Source organism: Dermacentor silvarum, chromosome 3, assembly GCF_013339745.2.
Source record: "Dermacentor silvarum isolate Dsil-2018 chromosome 3, BIME_Dsil_1.4, whole genome shotgun sequence".
Classification (NCBI taxonomy): Eukaryota; Metazoa; Arthropoda; class Arachnida; order Ixodida; family Ixodidae; genus Dermacentor; species Dermacentor silvarum.
Window position 1 is genome coordinate 40,291,835 of NC_051156.1, and position 16,031 is coordinate 40,307,865.

At 51.1% G+C, this 16,031-nt stretch overlaps 1 protein-coding gene across 1 annotated transcript in view; it reads left to right on the forward strand.

Annotated features, from left to right (window-relative positions):
• Positions 1-16,031, forward strand: part of LOC119443797 (uncharacterized) — a 454,815-nt gene that overhangs the window by 151,093 nt on the left and 287,691 nt on the right. Inside the window, exon 6 of the mRNA XM_037708465.2 lies at positions 5,000-5,104. Coding sequence (XP_037564393.2) covers positions 5,000-5,104 — 105 coding nt within the window. The remainder of the gene's footprint in view (positions 1-4,999; positions 5,105-16,031) is intronic.

Consider the following 16,031-nt stretch of genomic DNA (forward strand, 5'->3'; position numbering starts at 1 on the left):
TTTCTGCCTAATCACTAGCGGGTGTGCTCAGTTGCAACAGATTTGTTCTTGCTGTATACATAAGGCTCTGAACGTTGCTGTTCGCTTCTTTGTAATAGCTTGTCGCAAATATGTTGTATCACTAGTAAGTCGCTTACGCCTGTGAGCGTGACGGAACATCTAACTTCGACTATTCGTGTGCTGTCGGTGTAGTAAAAGAAAACATCATGGGGTTTTGCGTGCCAAAACCACGATCTGATTATGAGGCAGGCCGCTGTGGGCCTGCTTCCTGAAGTTCTCAAACGTGCACCTAAATATAAGCACACAGGTGTTTTCGCATTTCTCGCCTATCATTGGGGGTGGCCGGGTTTGATCCCGCGACCTCGTGATTAGCAGCCCAACGCCATAGCCACTAAGCAATCACAGCGGGTATGTCGGTGTGAGTTGGGGTAGATGGGTGTAGACAACGTGCGCGAAACTTACTATGCCAGGAAGCGGCGCTACTCTCTCTGTCATTGTTTACCGAGCAGTACTCACTCTTCCCAACGTTCCGGGGTTGAAGTCTTTGGAGGTTAGCGACACAACGATGACATCAATTTTTTTTTAATTTTGTGAAGTGCATTTTTTATCCACGCGAAAGTCATACATGGAGAAGGGCCGGCAACAGAGGCTGTCCGTATGTAGCAACGGTCCGTGAACTTGGACACACATATTCATTCCATTCCTTAATATGCCAGTCACTATTTTTGCAGCCAACTACTGCAGACGTCTTTAGTTCACTGGTCCACATTTTGCAGTATGAATGGAGTACAGTGCGTGAGCGTGAGCGTACAGTGCGTGAACGACCCCGAGTATCGGCCCGATACTCGGGGTCGGCGCGCAGTCTTCTGAAGGTCACTTAATAGTCCGACGTAGATTTGACACGCAAGCGCGCTCGGCACGGAGGCAGCATGCCAGGGAAGGCGCAGCACTCTGTAGTCCGGCGCGAGGCGTGGCCGATGAACGCGACATAGCGTTGACGCGCAAGCGCGCTCGACACGGGGACGCCTCGCCACCGAAAGCGAAACTCAGTCCGGCGCGAGGCGTGGCCGATGAACGCGACATAGCGTTGACGCGCAAGCGCGCTCGACACGGGGACGCCACGCCACCGAAAGCGAAACTCAGTCCGGCGCGAGGCGGGGCCGATGAACGCTACTTAGCGTTGACGCGCAAGCGCGCTCGACAAGGGGACGCCACGCCACCGAAAGCGAAACTTAGTCCGGCGCGAGGCGTGGCCGATGAACGCGACATAGCGTGGACGCGCACGCGCGCTCGACACGGGGACGCCACGCCACCGAAAGCGAAACTCAGTCCGGCGCGAGGCGTGGCCGATGAACGCGACATAGCGTTGACGCGCAAGCGCGCTCGACAAGGGGACGCCACGCCACCGAAAGCGAAACTTAGTCCGGCGCGAGGCGTGGCCGATGAACGCGACATAGCGTTGACGCGCAAGCGCGCTCGACACGGGGACGCCACGCCACCGAAAGCGAAACTCAGTCCGGCGCGAGGCGGGGCCGATGAACGCTACATAGCGTTGACGCGCAAGCGCGCTCGACAAGGGGACGCCACGCCACCGAAAGCGAAACTTAGTCCGGCGCGAGGCGTGGCCGATGAACGCGACATAGCGTGGACGCGCACGCGCGCTCGACACGGGGACGCCACGCCACCGAAAGCGAAACTCAGTCCGGCGCGAGGCGTGGCCGATGAACGCGACATAGCGTTGACGCGCAAGCGCGCTCGACAAGGGGACGCCACGCCACCGAAAGCGAAACTTAGTCCGGCGCGAGGCGTGGCCGATGAACGTGACATAGCGTTGACGCGCAAGCGCGCTCGACACGGGGACGCCACGCCACCGAAAGCGAAACTCAGTCCGGCGCGAGGCGTGGCCGATGAACGCGACATAGCGTTGACGCGCAAGCGCGCTCGACACGGGGACGCCCACGCCACCGAAAGTGAAACTCAGTCCGGCGCGAGGCGTGGCCGATGAACGCGACATAGCGTTGACGCGCAAGCGCGCTCGACACGGGGACGCCACGCCACCGAAAGCGAAACTCAGTCCGGCGCGAGGCGTGGCCGATGAACGCGACATAGCGTTGACGCGCAAGCGCGCTCGACAAGGGGACGCCACGCCACCGAAAGCGAAACTTAGTCCGGCGCGAGGCGTGGCCGATGAACGCGACATAGCGTGGACGCGCACGCGCGCTCGACACGGGGACGCCACGCCACCGAAAGCGAAACTCAGTCCGGCGCGAGGTGTGGCCGATGAACGCGACATAGCGTTGACGCGCAAGCGCGCTCGACAAGGGGACGCCACGCCACCGAAAGCGAAACTCAGTCCGGCGCGAGGCGTGGCTGATGAACGCGACATAGCGTTGACGCGCAAGCGCGCTCGACACGGGGACGCCACGCCACCGAAAGCGCAACTCATAGTCCGGCGCGAGGCGTGGCCGACGAACGCCGGATACTTCGGCCGCGCCTCGCGCCGTGGCACGGGTACCCTGTGAGCACATAGTAACCTCGCCAAGCAATGACAACGTGCGTCGCCTAGCAACGCCTTGCACCAGCTGTCAGCTGTGCGATGCGTTGCTAGGCAACTCGCGGCCGGTGACGTCATCGCCAGGCGCCATTCCATTCATTCCATTCCTTAATATGCTATGTCACATATTTTCGAAGCCAACCACTTGATAGAGATATGGAACGGTAATTAAAGACTGAATTTTGCAGCCCAGATTTGTGCACAGGTCCCACATTCGCCAACTTAGCTTATACTGGCACAAAGATATGGAATGCTGTCCCAGTAGAGATAAAAAGAATCCCCAATTTTTCTCGCTCACTAAAGACATTATTGCTCAAAACAATTTTCAATTTCTTGCCGAATTATAGTGCTATGAAAATAGTGTGCTATGTCCTTGAAATGCAATCTGCCCCCCAAAAAATTTTTTCTGCCCCTGTTATTTTATGTACTTTTGCGGATGTTGAAAAAAAGTGAAAAAAAGAACACCGACCCCGTTTCATTTTTGAATTCATTTCTCACTTATATGATTATGATTATTTCTGTTCATTGCTATTTTCATGTAATCTATCTTTTATTTTATTGTATTATTTTCATGTAACCCATCTTTTATGCATGTAAAGGTTCAAACATTATATCATTGCGATAGCATTTATATGGACACTCAAAAGCAGATTTCTGCCGTCGTCGTCGCCGTCGCCGTGAGGCTTCGTATGACTTCAATGGAGATGAAATCGTCACCGCGCGTCGAACACTGTATGTGCGAGTGAAAGGGAGCGAGGGGCGCGCGCTTTCACGGGGAGTGAACGCACGGCGGAGAACAAACGCGCGTTCTGCGCCGTGCTCCCTTAAGGGCTGCAGAAGTAGGCGGCTCTTTCCTCCTTTAGTAAGTGGTTCGTGGGGAAAAGGAAAGGTTGGCGCTATCTTCTGCAGCCCTTGAGGGAGCACGGCTCAGCTCTACAATCACCATATATGTAGAGCAAACGCGCCTTCTTCCGACGCGCGAGAAGCCGTGGGGGAGGGGGGGAGGGGGAGGGAAGGGAGGCGACGTTTAGCTGCGGCACCAAGTGCCTATTTATATCAGAGGCTCCGGCAACAGTCACCAACGCCGCACGCATTTTGAGCGAACGCGGGCAAAACGCCGACGGCGTCGACGACAGTTCTGCGTGTTGCCGGTGCTGCTGCATGTCGAAGTTTATACAGCTGATAAAGCTAATATCATTACTCCGTATAGCTCTCTACAAATTTGCTATCGCAATTGATGCTTCGCCTTTCAGGTGAAACTGCGACAACTTTTTCATGTTTTGTTAATGGCGCCTAGGTGCATTAATTTTGTGTACTTATTGCATGGGCAGGAACTAGCAAATTGCTAAGGGCCCAGATGCTTTTGTCACTCGTTTTTGTATGCATCTTTCGCAAAGTAATAAACTGAATTGAATTGATAATCAAAATGGTAGCATGCTCTCTTCGACAGATTTCCTAAAACTCATATACAGGTCAAAAATTATGAGCCCTCGCCTCGGGATTCTGCGCTCGTCGCTCACGGCGAGCCTCGGCTAGGGAAGCCCTCACGCTAGAATCGGCCCGTCGACGACGAGCCCTTTCCCGAGCGAGTTCATTCCGGCATTCATCAAACGCTGGGCTGCGATTTTGTAGCGATGCCTTCCACTCGATTATATGCCACTCTTGTCATCCACCGTTCACGGCCGGCTGATCGCTTTGATAATGCGGGCGGGGCGTCGCTATGACCCCTGACAAAGCGCGAAAAGGGCGAGAAGGAATATCGTCGGAGAAGGAATCGCTACCAAATCGCGGCCAAATTGCTCCTTTGCAGAGTGCACGACGCGTGGCCTTCCCATCTGTTCGCCGAAACTGATCTGAGGCGAGGGAAGCCCAGAAGAGCGCGCGCTAACCCACTTTCCTGCCATGTTCCTAGGGCCTCGCGACGCACCAAACGAACCTGATTGGTGGCGCGCGTTTCACGTGATAACGCATGTAGCATATTCAACACCAGCATTGGATTTCTGTCTTACTTTCTTTCCTTTTTGTCCCTGGTATGTGCCATTAAGCTTGGACCCTTTCTTCACTATCGCCAGGATCGGCACACTTTTCAGCGTTACACCACCCGCACCACCGCCGGCACTCGTGAGCCTAATAAGCTTCGCTTAAAATCGCAGCCGATGATACAGATCACACCAATACTTGGCAATAAAACTATTTCCCGCGAAATACGCTGGAAGGGGAGGTTCACTTGCTAAATGCCATAAAATACGTTGGCTGAACTGTATTACACGATAACGCAGTACCAGCAGCACAACGTGCATATATTCAGAAGCAGATGTGCTGTGATGGAGGTGAAATGAAATGTATTCGTAATGCTTAGATGCATTACGAATACATGATGTCTGGCAAAAAGTTATCCATTGACAAGGGCACATAAATTGACAAGGGCGCTTGTTCGTTTTTCAGGCCACATGGTCCTAAACAACGCGGAACCTTCACAGAGTTCAGCTGCAAATGTCCACACGTACGGCTTTAATGGCATGGCAAAGGTTGCCCAAGCGTGCCGACAAGGTATGTGCTGAAAGTTCATGAAGTTGTTTTGCCAGAAAATTTGCCGTTCCACCTGTGCATCACCAAAAAAGTCGAGCAAAAGCGGAGAAAGTGTCGTTTTCGTTCCACCTATACATCACCGAAAAAGTAAGTTGAGCAAATGCGGAGAAACTGTCGTTTTCTGTGTCAAAACGCAGTTGATTTCTGTCTACTTAGATTGCACGAAGACACGCTTCTGGGAGGAACGATAAATATGTGTGTGGAAATTTCAGGCTCCTCCCATACTGTAAGCACAGCTATAGAGAAAAGGGTCCTCATAGTGTCCATGCATGGATTGGATAATAGCATGGGTGCCACCGTGGTACATCTGTTTGATGGTTGCCATCTGCTAGACTTGGCTGCAGTGCATACGGTCAATCTGCCAACAAGTTCTTCGCAAAATCGCAACTAGTGCAGCAGGCTGATCATAGTATTCAGTAAATGTCTGATGACACTATAACTTATTCCGCGGTTACACAACCTGCTTGTCCTTTCGTATTTCTCAAAAGGAATTCACTTAGTGCGATGCATTAAACTGACGAAATCACCGTGCGAATTTTGGCTTGTGGTGTGCAGTGTCTGGCTTGTGCGCGCCATCATGTATAGGAACTCAACCCGTCATGTAGTGTCAGCTGAATGAAAGCAATTTGGAGGCATACCCGTATTTATCATGGGAGCAAAATAACCACCAATGACAAAGCGAGGTAGACTCATACTAGGAAAACTCTCGCACGAGCTCCGTTTTGTACCGTAGTTAAGTTTCGTCCGTGGTGGTGGGGGTGTCGCTGTTCCGAATTCAGGCCGTTGCTCGTCCGTCGCTCCTGATGGCACCCTTGTTGATCCGGGCTCCTAGCCCACAATCTTCCGTTCGTTGTCAGGCTACACGTTGCATACAAGGCTCGCAACAACTCCTCTGTATGTACAGGTTTATTTACATATGTACATTTCGCCAACAGCTTGCGGAGTCATCGAATCCAGCTCTCTCATAGCTATCCCATCGCTCTCCCCCAAAACATGGCCGAATTCCCCGTTTTAAGCCATTCGGTTCACACAAGAATTCCCTTCTCCGCCCCTCGGCAGCGTAGGCCGGACAATTCTAACAATCACAAGCAGTTTTACAAGCACACAACTGTCACGAACCAATGGTTAGCTCAAATCAGCCCAACAGTTTCTTTCAGTAACTCCTATTCGTTCAATTCGCTCTTTCCCGTTTTCCTCTGGCCACTCCTTACATTGCAGCTTCACTTCAAAGCAAACACGAACAAACCAAAATAAACAAACCAGCAACAACAAATAGCAACACTCAAGTACACCAACAAAAGTCAGGAAACGAATTTCCCTTCCGTTTTGAATACGCTTGTTACCCGGCCCATGCACTCGAGCAAGGCGCAAACTAGAGTATGCGACGTGTAATTGCTTGAACACAGGCGGCGGCCTGCTCTATGCAACGAAGACCACGCTGAGCAACGCGACTCGCATCTACCATTAGCCTCACAAGGAGCGCTGCCGGCGCGTGCCCTTTTATCCTTTGTCCTGCTCCCCCGACACCGGTGGCGACAACAGTGACGATCGGCAAGTGAAGCGTTTGTCGGCACCCGTTTGCCGCGGTTGACACTTTGAAACATCCTGCACATGTGGTACATGACCATCCGCTCAGCGACGCCCGCCACCCCGCTCTAAACGGCTTATCTTGCGAGCCGATAGCGCGCGGCACTCCCCGGGCCTATACACTCATATGGAAACGTTTCTTGTATGACGATCATACATGACGATCATACATGTAGGGGAGTGCCAGTGAGCGCCAGTTAGTGTTCAGTGCAGGTGAGTGCGAGTTAGTGGCAGTGAGCGTGAGTGGAGGTGAGGGGCAGTGAGTGTGAGTGGAGATGAGTGCGAGTGTGTTCCAGTGAGTTGAAGTGAGTGTCAGTTGAGGTGAGTGCGAGTGCGTGCCAGCGAGCATGAGTGGATGTGAGTGTCGAATATGAGTGCCAGTGAATGCGAGTGTGAACGTGGAGAGTGTTAACGTGGGTGAGTGCCTGTGAGTGCGAGTGCAGGTGAGTGTGAAGGTGAATGAGTGTGAGTGGAATTGAGTGTGAACGTGACCGAGTGCTGTGAGTGTGAGTGGAGGTCAGCGTGAACGTGAGTGCTTGTGAGTGGGAACGTGGTGAGTGCAGGTGAGTGAGAACACGAGTGAGTGAGTGCTTGTGAGTGGAAGTGAGCGTGAACATGGTGAATGCTTGAAAGATAAGCAGCGGTGATATCGGTTCATATAGCTTTAGGAAAAATTGAAGCACGTTGTCTGTACAAGCTCACTCGCGGTGATGCCTTATCACGCTCGCAGATTGTGCGCACCAATATAGAAACCACTCACTAAGGTCGTAATGATCCAAGGTTCAGGCATGAGCCAGACATGTATGAGCGGTTTATTATATTGCGATAGCAATTATATGGACACTCTTAGCGCACTTCTTCCGTGATCGTGGACGTCGCTCTGGGGTTTCGTATAAAGTTCAAACACGGTAACATCGTCGCCTTGTGCCGGCGGTACGATGTACGTGCGAGTTACAGCTTGCGACGGTCAGCCGACGCTTGCTGCTCAATCTCGCGCGCGCGGGGGACAAAGGGGTGGAAGGCTTCTTCTGTCGCGTGCGAGCCACAGGGGGGGGGGGGGGGGGGGTCGTCTTACTGCGGCGGCCGCGGCCGTGCAGGCGCCGCATCTTGTAAGCGACCTGCGACGTGGCAAAATGGTGCCCCCGCGCCGGCTTCACCTCCAAAGCGATTCGCAACGTCAACAAAGTTCAACTAGTGCGGGTAACTTCTTATGCGCCGTGTTTTCGACGTTTAGTTCGCGTTGAAGCGAGAGGCGGCACGAAGGTCAATTCGCTCGCGGTTATTGTAGCGCATCCTCACTCCAGCGTTCTGACTGGTAGTTTCAGCGGTCATCGAGCGATATATGTCCCTGTTTATCTGTGTACGCGTTACACCGTGCTTGGTAACTTAGTAAGGGAATGTTCTCTCGTCGGCTGGGCTGCCAGAGGTATAATATCCGTCGGTTCGATGACGCTGTCTCGGCCCCTAGGCGATAATGTGACCTGGCCACAGCTTCTCAGAAGCGTGTCCTCGGGGTGGGAACATAGCCGCGAGTAGTTGGAATGTGAGGGGCATGGTTACATGCGAACACCTCTCGCTTCTAGTAAGAATTCACGGAAAGAGCCGTGCGTGTTCTGTTCATCATTTAAACGAAAGAGGCTGTCTTCTCCGGGGCGCGGAGTTTCGCCTTTCGGGCGAAACTGCGACATTTTTTAATACCCCTGAGAATATGGATGGGCTGGAGCGCTCATATCAGAGATATCCGAATCATGACCGGCAAATTTTGCCATGACTTCCACTGAGTGAAGACTCTCAATCCTTTGTGATCTGTTACACCTTCGCTGGTCATCCGCCTTCAGAGGGTGGCATGGCTCCTCTTTTTCCTCCCTCTCTCCGAAACGTACACGTACAGGCTCCGATAAACAGACAGCGGAAGAGGGACTAGCCAAGTTAGCACAGAGTAACAGACACGCACGCTCGCATACATGGAGAAAAAGCGAAGATGCAATGATAGATACCGCTTTGTTCTCCCTTTCTCCCTTTTGTGTGCGTCTGCTTCGGCGTTACGTGGGTGACCCAGTATACAGTCAGTGGCGTAGCCGGGGGGGGGGGGGGGGGGGGGGTTGACCGGGCTTCAGCCCCACCCCTACATTTTTTCGTGCTGTCATGAATCGTCGACCAAAACAACCACCGGCGCCGGGAATTATTCTGGATTTCGTTTACAATGTCTTTTGTACGCTCGACACGACATTTCGGAGCGAACATTGCGAACTCGGGTTGGATTTGCTTGCACAGCCCTTGTACCTGGAGTCGCATAACGCAGCTGGAGCCCCATCCGAGCACAAAGTTTCAACGGCTTTTCTACGGCGAGCGGGCGCGTCGCGGCATCTCGCGGCGGCCGCAGAATCTGCGGAGCGCATGGATTTCAATTCCGAATCTTTGTGGGTATAGAGTTCTCATGAACTCTTGGAGCGAAAGGTGCACTGACATTTCCAAAGCCATGCTTCAGATTTTCAATTTAAAGTTTCAATGAAATTTTTTCGGTTTAATGTTCTTATTAACTTGGGCCAACATGCGCCCACTGGAGCCCTCGCGCCCAAGCCGTTCCAGAAATGAAAGCACGCGCTCGAAATCTTCCACACGCACGAAAATACTAATAAATATCGCCGGGACTGTCAGCTGGCAGCTGATAATTTTATCCAAACATATCCAGGAAGCGCCGAATGTGATCTATCAGCAACCAGGGCAGGCAATGTGAAATAAGAGAAACCAGAAGAAAGTTAACGGCCTATTATTGACACAGCTCTTTTTTGCAGGCGACAGGTCTGGCTCTCGTGGCCATAGGGGCAATGGTCCTCTGGATTTAACCAAAGCCCTCACTGAAAATACTGGTATTACCAGAGCGCTTCCTCGCATGCGAGCAGTCATAGATCTGAAGAACCATTTGTAAAGTTGCCCCTGTAATGCCTCGTATTTAAACCCAAGATGTACAAAACCAAGTTATATAAATTTGTGGTGAAATTATCAGAGAAAGCCTAGTTGCAAAAGTAAACGATGCAGGCTGCTTCTCCGTGCTTGCTGACGAAATGACGGATATTGCTGGAATCGAACAGCTTTGTTTGTTCAAGGTACCTAAACAAGGATGGCAACGACATCGAAGAAGTGTTTTTATTGCGATAGCAATTATATGGACACTCAAAAGCAGATTTCTGCCGTCGCCGTCGCCCTGAGGTTACGTATGACGTCAATGGAGATGAAATCGTCGCCGCGCGCCGAACGCTGTATGTGCGAGTGAAAGGGCGCGAGGGACGCGCGCTTTCACGGGGAGTGCACGCACGGCGGAGAACAAACGCGCGTTCTGCTCTGTGCTCCCTTAAGCGCTGCAGAAGTAGGCGTCTCTTTCCTCCTCTACAATCACCATATATGTAGAGCAAACGTGCCTTCTTCCGACGCACGAAAGGCCGTAAGGGGGAGGCGGAGGGAAGGGAGGCGACGTTTAGATGCGGCACCAAGTGCCTATTTATATCAGTGGCTCCGGCAACAGTAACCAACGCCGCACGCATTTTGAGCGAACGCGGGCAAAACGCCGACGGCGTCGACAACAGTTCTGCGTGTTGCCGGTGCTGCTGCATGTCCAAGTTTATACAGCTGATAAAGCTGCTAGCATTACTCCGTATAGCTCTCTTCAAGTTTGCTATCGCAATTGATGCTTCACCTTTCAGGTGAAACTGCGACAACTTTTTTTAGGTTTTGTGCCAATTCAGGACCAAAATGGCAAAGCCCTCGCCGACACCATTATGAAATTTCTGATAGACCTTGGAATAAACATGAATCATCTTCGTGGCCAAGGTTGTGATGGTGCCAGCTCGATGGCTGGTAAAACGAATGGAGTGCAAGCGGCCGTTCGCCAGAAATATCCAGCCGCACTATACACACATTGCACCGCAGAAAGTAGTATACACACATTACACCAGCCATGCGCTCCCTCAACATACCGTAAAAACCGGAATATAGGTCGAACTTTTTAAAAAAAAACCATTGCGAAAAGTCGACCCTCGTCTTATATACCGGACATTGGCGGAAAAAACTACAGAAGTCTTGCAACAATGGGCAGATGAAATAAACAGCGGCCTTCGCCATCGCATTCAGGCTGCTTTTTCACATTTTGTTTCAAAATGAGCCGAAGCCGACGGCAATTCACCGTCGCCTTGAAGAAAAAGGCAATTGAGTACGCGGAAGCCCACGGCAACCCGCGAGGTTGCCGTAGGCTTCGTATGGTGTGACAATCGACCCGCGTGTTTGTCAGCACCTTATCATCACGGTACGGAGCAGCATTTAAATAAATACTGTCACAATTGTGCAACCGGCTGAGTTGCATTTGTTTAAAGGTAAGGGTGTCTTTCGGTACCTTTGCCATTGAAAAAGATTTTTTTCATTTTTAGAATTGGTTAGTTGGGGGACTATAGTCCGGTTCGACCTATAGTCCGGTTTTTGCGGTAGTTCTCTGTGAGTCGTGCTCCATCACAGATATCCGAAACTGTTTTGGAACGCTGAAGACAACACCGCACTTTTTCTGCAAGTCTCCTAACCGCTCATACGTTTTACGAGAAATGTTAATTTGGATGGGTCCTGAGTCCACCAGGCAGCGACTTTTGGGATTATGTGAAACGCGCTGGGTGGAAAAACATGATGCAGTTCTTTCATTTGTTAATCTGTTTGAACCGGTGATCGCGGCTCTAGAGGAGATAAAACTAAATGGGAGTGGCGAAAGTTCAGTTCAAACAAATAGTCTAGCTTTGGCACTTTTGTCACCTGGCATTCTTGTGAGCCTGCATGCGGCGGAGCATGTGTAACGGTGACTCTTCCTTCTACCAAGAACCTGCCGACCAGGCAGATCGACATGAGCGCCGCCATTGACGACATAGATGAGGTACAGCAGGCGATCAAAATTGACCGCAAGAATGCGACTGCTTCATTCTGAAAAATAGTTGTACAAGTGCAGGAACTGGCAAAAAAAGAACTGGATGTTGGAATCCTCAGCCGACGAACCGGTGTTTGACAGCAGGATCGTGGGAGCGTTGCATCAAAAAATGTTGAGGAATATTTCCGCAGAACTGTGTTGACTCCATTCATGGACCACATATTAGCACAGTTACACCAACGGTACGAAAAGCACAGGACAATCTCAAAGGACTTTTCTATAATTGTACCATCCGCATTACCACCAAGCTGTATCATCGCATCTGTATATTCCACTGTATCGCCGCACTTCTAATGTATATCTTGCAGAACTCCTGCTATTTATATGTACTCTCTGTTGCGACAATAATTTACGTGCAATTACTCACATTACACGAACGGTCACAGCTGCTCCTGCGCAATTGATCGGAACTAAGGACAGCGTCATTGAGGTTTTTCTCTGGCTGTTGCATATGTACAGAAATGTAAACAAGGTTCTGGAATAACAGATTCATCAAAATATTGGACCTCAACTTGGTAATTTCATGGCCTTTACGTTTTTTATATCAGGTGCATGCACTGATTTGCTGGTGTCGAACTGATACAGTTCTAAATTTCGCGTGATCTTTGCTTTACCTAATAAATAGACAAAAAACGTGGAAGCATTGATATCAGTTACTTTTGCCACAATTATTGGAAGACACGAATATAGGCTTTCATGAAAAAATACATATTTTGCTTGTCTCGACAGTGCGTAGCACTCAAGAATTCCATTACAGCATCTAATATACATTGGCAATGGCAATGCAGGTATTATTCATGTATTCGATCCCTTGACAAATGCTAGACGGAGGAGGCCGCGCTGCAACGTGAGCCCCCCCCCCCCCCCCCCCCGAACAAAATTTCTGGTGACGCCACTGCAGTCAGTTTATCTCTCCCTCTACTTCCCGCTCTCTCGGCTGAATCCGGCCGGAGGGGAGTATAGCGAGCATGCAGGGCAAGCATGCACACTGATGTTAATGACAGATAGATATGCAGCGAGGTTGGGGCTGTAACGGTATTTATTAAAAACAGGGAAGTGACCAGCCTTGAACGTCGGCAAAGCAAGATTTGGGTCGTCGTCTCTCTCTCACTGAGGTCGCCCAGCTGCAACAGCGCCACTATTGCTCTCTTCGTCGTTGCTATGGCACCGCAAGAACAAAAACGAATAGCCATGTTGACGACTCAGGCTGACGTGCACGCCGCTGGAACTCGACCAAGTACTTCGCCGGTTAACGTACGCGTAGCAAGAGAGGGGCTGGGTGGGAGTAGGGGGGGGGGGGGGAAGGGGGTTTAACTCCCGAGCTATCCCAAAAGTTTTGCACTACTTTGTATGCATATATGTTCACGCAGACATGCAGACACGGACACTCGTATAGCAGGGTGCTAAATCATATGTTGATGGGCTCTGTTCAAGATATATTGGTGAGCTGGAGCTTCGGGCCCTATCATGACGTTTTCCGAAACTCCGCGCCACGGAGACAACAGCGTCTTTCGTTGAAATGGTGAACAGATCACGCACGGCTCTTTCCGTGAATTCTTACTAGAATCGAGAGGTCTTCGCATGTAACCATGCCTCTCACATTCCAACTGCTCGTGGCTATGTTCCCACGTCGAGGACACGCTTCTGAGAAGCTGTGGCCAGGTCACATTAACGCCTAGGGGCCGAGACAGCGTCATCTAACCGACGGATATTATACCTCTGGCAGCCCAGCCGAAGAGGGCAGGTGCTGGGAGTAAATCGGCTTACATTTTTAAAGGAGCCTGATGCCGAGTCGCGTATTCAAATAAAGAACCTTGTATACCCTTCACAGAGACCGCCATTCCGACACACCCCCAACATTAACCTTAGGCAGTTTTGGACTGCACCATTTCGAAAGCAGATTAGACCTCTGGCGTCCAGTAAACATTCGCTGGAAGTCCGGAATAGCGGTGCTTCGTTCGTTCACCCGCCCGTTTAGCGACCGAAACGGTGGTCTTCGCCGCGAGGGGTGTAAGAAAGCGGCGTCATGGCACCAAAGACTCAAGCACACTGATATATCTTCGACGGAGACTGCAAAGCTGTTGTGACGCAACATAGCATTCGCTTATGCCCCCAAAGCTGGTATTAAATCTTTCCGGAAGTTGAAGGTAACATAATTGTTTTTTTTTGTTCCTGGAATGCCTGTCATTAAGTCGTGAGTTATGTTGCAGTGCAAGCGGACCCATAACGGATAACTGCAGTTGTGCTTGTCGGAAACAGGCATATCTCGGATCAGCAGCTTCGTCGGCAATAAACCCGTGGAAACAGTACCGTAAGCCTTCTTCCTCGAAATTTCGTTCGAACATGCCTAATTGCGCTGTAAAAGAACTCGTAACCGACACAGGACAGCATCGCTTGGTGGTGTGGTTATATTTTAAAAAATGTCTTTCAATTAGTGTTTGCACTGTTCAATAAATCAGAACGACGCGGCCACCGTGGAGGCCTTCTCCGCCCTTGAGGCGGAGGAGACAGCTATCGCTCTAGCCATCATGAACACCCTCGTGCATACAATCGTTAGCCATTCCAAAAACGCGATCTTAAATTACAGTAAAGACACTGTTAACAAAACTATGCAGCAAATCTTAAACAATTATTACCACACTTTTTATCATGCGGACAGACTTGTTAAACTAGTATGGGTCCCCGCCCACTCCGGAAATCCTGGGAACGAGGAGGCGCACCGCATCGCCCGAGGGTTAACAAACCGGGAGGCGCGCCGCTCTGACTCAGATTCTCTGAGTGAGGTGGTGACCACATATAATGAAATAACAAACTTGTATAAAGAAAGAAGGCGCACTTACCCGGCGCCTCATCGGGACCTTACCAGAGCGCAGGCCACCATCCTTCGCCAGCTTCAGACTCTTTTCTCAGTCCGCACAGATTGGCGGTTGTCACAAATGGGGAATTTAACGCCATATGTCAAAATTGTAACATGAACGAATTGGCAACACAAGACCACATTTTAAGGGGATGTAGGGGTTTTCCTCCCCCAAATACGCTCTTGCCAGCCCCCTCCAAACTTACCTGGGAGACTTAACTTAGGACTGCTGCCGATCTCAGGGAACAACTGAAAATCGTCACTTGGGCTGAGGGAGTCGCCCCCAACAGAGGCCACCCTGAGACCCCACCATGATTTTCAATAAAGATGTAGTAACCACCACCTCAGGTAATCAAAGGCTGGAATGCTTTTTAAGGAGAATTGGAGATCATTTCCTTATACCTTTATTACCCTGAGTGATAAAAAGAGGCCTTTAAATGTATATTAAAATTAAGCTTATGCGTCCTGCAATTTTTTTATCGTGGCTTTTACTTAGTTTTAACTTGGCTTTATCTTTACAGTATGGAGTGATGGTAGTTGAAACCACGAGCTGCCCTGTTTCATCAGTCTTCGCGACGCGAAGTTAGTGAAGCTGCGGTGATGTTTTGGCAGATTTATGTGTAAGTGTCGATTAACAAGATTAAAATATTTACAACGAGACATTACTTTGTGTATACTTTTATTTGTTGTTGGGCCCATGCTCGAGCAGCTTCCCATCCTCTTTCCTGCCGCGCCACTTCTTCTTCCGGGGACAGTTGCTTCTTCGTCCTCGCCATACTCGTCGCCGAACGTGGGAATGTTCTGCGCCGACAGTGCACGCTTTTACGGCCACTTTATAGTCAGACGCAGCGTGCGCGTCAGCTAGCTTCGGTGGAGGTTGGCGACGCGAGGTGTATCGCGTCGCTGCTACGCCGCGATCTGTCACTCCTGGACTCCGCCAACCTGTCGTTCGGCGCGCGTTCTCCCTCTCATCCTCGTCATTCTTCGACCACCTGTGGCTGGGGCGCGCTCCTCATTAGCTCTCCCTCTCCTTGGCTCCGCTCTTCTCTCTTTCTCGCCACTCTTCACATGCCTCGCTTTGCCAAAGTGATCAACGCAACGGCACGGTTCAACCTCGGTCTTAAACAGCTCCGTTGTTAAAAAATTACTCCATCTCCCGCCAAAGGGAACCATGTGTGAATGCGAAGCAGCGGGAAGATGGTTAGCTTGAGCGGGAGATGGTTTCGGGGCAGCGGCCCTAGCGCTCATCGCGATGCTGCACAGGAGAGGGAATGAGGCGCGCGCGCTCCGTCATTTTCACTCCGCGGAACCACCGTGGCGCCCCCAGCTGAGTATGCAGCTGTCGCACCACCTGTCGCGCGCGCCGCTCCGGATTCCCAGAGGAGAGAGAGGGGGAGGGGACGTGCATGCGCTGTGCGGGTGTGGCACGCGGGTGCCGCTCCGTAGAAGATTTCTAGAGGAGAGAAAGGGAGGCAGCGTAGGAG